We start from the raw sequence: 2,577 nt of genomic DNA on the forward strand, positions 1-2,577 counted from the left end.
GCCACGGGGAAGACCCAGGACACGTTGGGAAGACTATGTCTTCCGGCTGGCCTGGAAACGCCTCGGGATCCCCCGGGAAGAGCTAGACGAAGTGGCTGGAGATAGGGAAGTCTGGGCTTCCCTGCTTAGGCTGCTGCCCCCGCGACCCGACCTCGGATAAGCGGAAGATGATGGATGGATGGATGGATGGATATATATATGTATATATATATATATATATATATATATATATATATATATATATATATAGTATATATATAGTATATATACTGTGTATGTATATATATATACAGTATGTATATAGTATATATATATACTGTGTATGTATATATATATATATACAGTATATATATAGTATATATATACTATATATATATACAGTATATATATAGTATATATATATATACAGTATATATATAGTATACATATATATATATATATATATATATATATATATATATATATATACTGTATATATATATACATATATATATACAGTATATATATGTGTGTGTGTGTGTGTGTGTGTGTGTGTGTGTGTATGTGTGTGTGTGTATAATACATATATAAAATTTTTTATATGTACATGTATATGGTATACATTTACATACATACATTCAATTTTAATTATTGTCTTTATCGGACAAATTTATAAGTTGTTGTTTTTTTTTTTAGGTTTTTTTTTTATCTTTGTGCTGTCTCTTACTTAAATTTCTTTAACAGGTTTTGTTTGTAGAAATATGTTGTTTGCTCATCCTAGTGAAAATCTGAATTGTATTGAAACAGCTTTGGTTTGTTGTCATTATTATTATTTGTGTTCTATTAAAAAAAAAAACAACAAAAAAAAAACATGGAAAGTTTGCAACCAAAACCTTAAACAAAATTATAATATATTTTTTTCAGTTTTAGGGAAAACAAAGACGATTTATATGACATATCCAGAATTTCCTAAAGGTAAAGAAATACAATTTTAAATTGTTGTTGGAATATATTCTACTGGTGATTTAAAAAAAACAAAAAAACGTCAACATTATAATTGACTACTGTTATATCCACTTTGCTACAGAAAATGTGACTCATTTATTTTTGGAATGTGATATTGTACATTTATTTTGGGATGTCGGCTGAAAAGACAAAGGTGTGGAGATGTCCCCGTTTATAATAGACGAGATTACATTTGGGACATTTATTAAACAAGCCTTTTTTGGAAAATGAGCGAGAGATTTCTTAATGTGAAACCCGAATCCCCACATTGGATTAATGTTTTGAAATTATTATTAAAATAACAAATGAAACTTTCTTTTTATTGGAGAAATTTCAGACATTTTAGATTGGCCCATTTTTTATGTACTTACTTATTTTTAGCCGATTTATATTGTTTCTTACTTTATTTTTTTGACATTTGTTTGATGTGAATATATGAAAATATTAAAATGTTTTAAAAGTACCTTAATTTGTTATGTTTATTTGTGAATATATATTGTTTGTGTGTTCAACAGGAAAATATCGATTTTAGGGAGAGTGGCCGTGTGCAACCCGAGGGTCCCTGGTTCAATCTCCACCTAGTACCAAGCTCGTCACGTCCGTTGTGTCCTGAGCAAGACACTTCACCCTTGCTCCTGATGAGTGCTGGTTAGCGCCTTGCAGGGCAGCTCCCTCCATCAGTGTGTGAATGTGTGTGTGAATGGGTGAGTGTGGAAGTAGTGTCAAAGCGCTTTGAGTACCTTGAAGGTAGAAAAGCGCTACACAAGTACAACCCATTTATCATTTATGTATCATTATATATACATATATTAACATGTATATATATATATATATATATATACACATATATAGACATATATGTGTATATATATCTGTGTATATTTATATATGAATATATAAATAAATAAATATATATATATGTTTGTATATATATATATATATATATATATATATATATATATATATAATTAGAACAGCTTAAAATGTTATTTGTTTTTTTACTCTGCCATTTGTGTCTTGCATTTCCACAGTGTGTACAAGTGTGAACAAACCTGTAGTTCTTCACTTCGTACGTGAGAGGGCGCTAACGATTCTTGCCGTGCGCAGTTATACATAACAGTTCCCAAAGAAGACGGTGGTGTAGGTTGATGACGTCACAGCAGAAAAAAAATGGAGAGGAAACACATGTCGGCTTTTGCCTTGTACCAAACACTACCGGACAAACTGCCGCCCCCCGCTAAGAAGCGTCCATTGCAGGTAAAATTCAAATAAATACATGAAGACATCTAATATACATTTGTCTAAAGATTTATTTGTAATTTTGTGTTCGTAGCTCATATACTACACTCTGCTAACTGTGCCTAGCATGTTGGGCTTTGCATATTAATGACTAGCATGGACAATTATTTTTTTTATTTTACTAATATTATTTTACGAATGCATCCTAATCTAATACATCCATAGTGTAGTAGCTAGTGGCATCCTACCGTTATATACTGCAGAGTGAGAATAATAATAATAATGATGGAAAAGCGGTAGAAATGGATGGATGGATAATGGTTACAATCAGGCTACGATTTAGATTTAAAATAA

At 30.8% G+C, this 2,577-nt stretch overlaps 1 protein-coding gene across 2 annotated transcripts in view; it reads left to right on the plus strand.

Annotated features, from left to right (window-relative positions):
- Window positions 1-2,090: 2,090 nt before the first annotated feature.
- Window positions 2,091-2,577, plus strand: part of riox1 (ribosomal oxygenase 1) — a 16,333-nt gene continuing 15,846 nt past the window's right edge. For both annotated transcript variants that reach the window (XM_061886242.1, XM_061886243.1), the window contains exon 1: window positions 2,091-2,241. In XM_061886242.1, the coding sequence (XP_061742226.1) occupies window positions 2,155-2,241 (87 nt within the window). In that variant the 5' untranslated portion in view covers window positions 2,091-2,154. The remainder of the gene's footprint in view (window positions 2,242-2,577) is intronic.

The sequence above is a fragment of the Nerophis ophidion genome, linkage group LG24, assembly GCF_033978795.1.
Source record: "Nerophis ophidion isolate RoL-2023_Sa linkage group LG24, RoL_Noph_v1.0, whole genome shotgun sequence".
Lineage (NCBI taxonomy): Eukaryota > Metazoa > Chordata > Actinopteri > Syngnathiformes > Syngnathidae > Nerophis > Nerophis ophidion.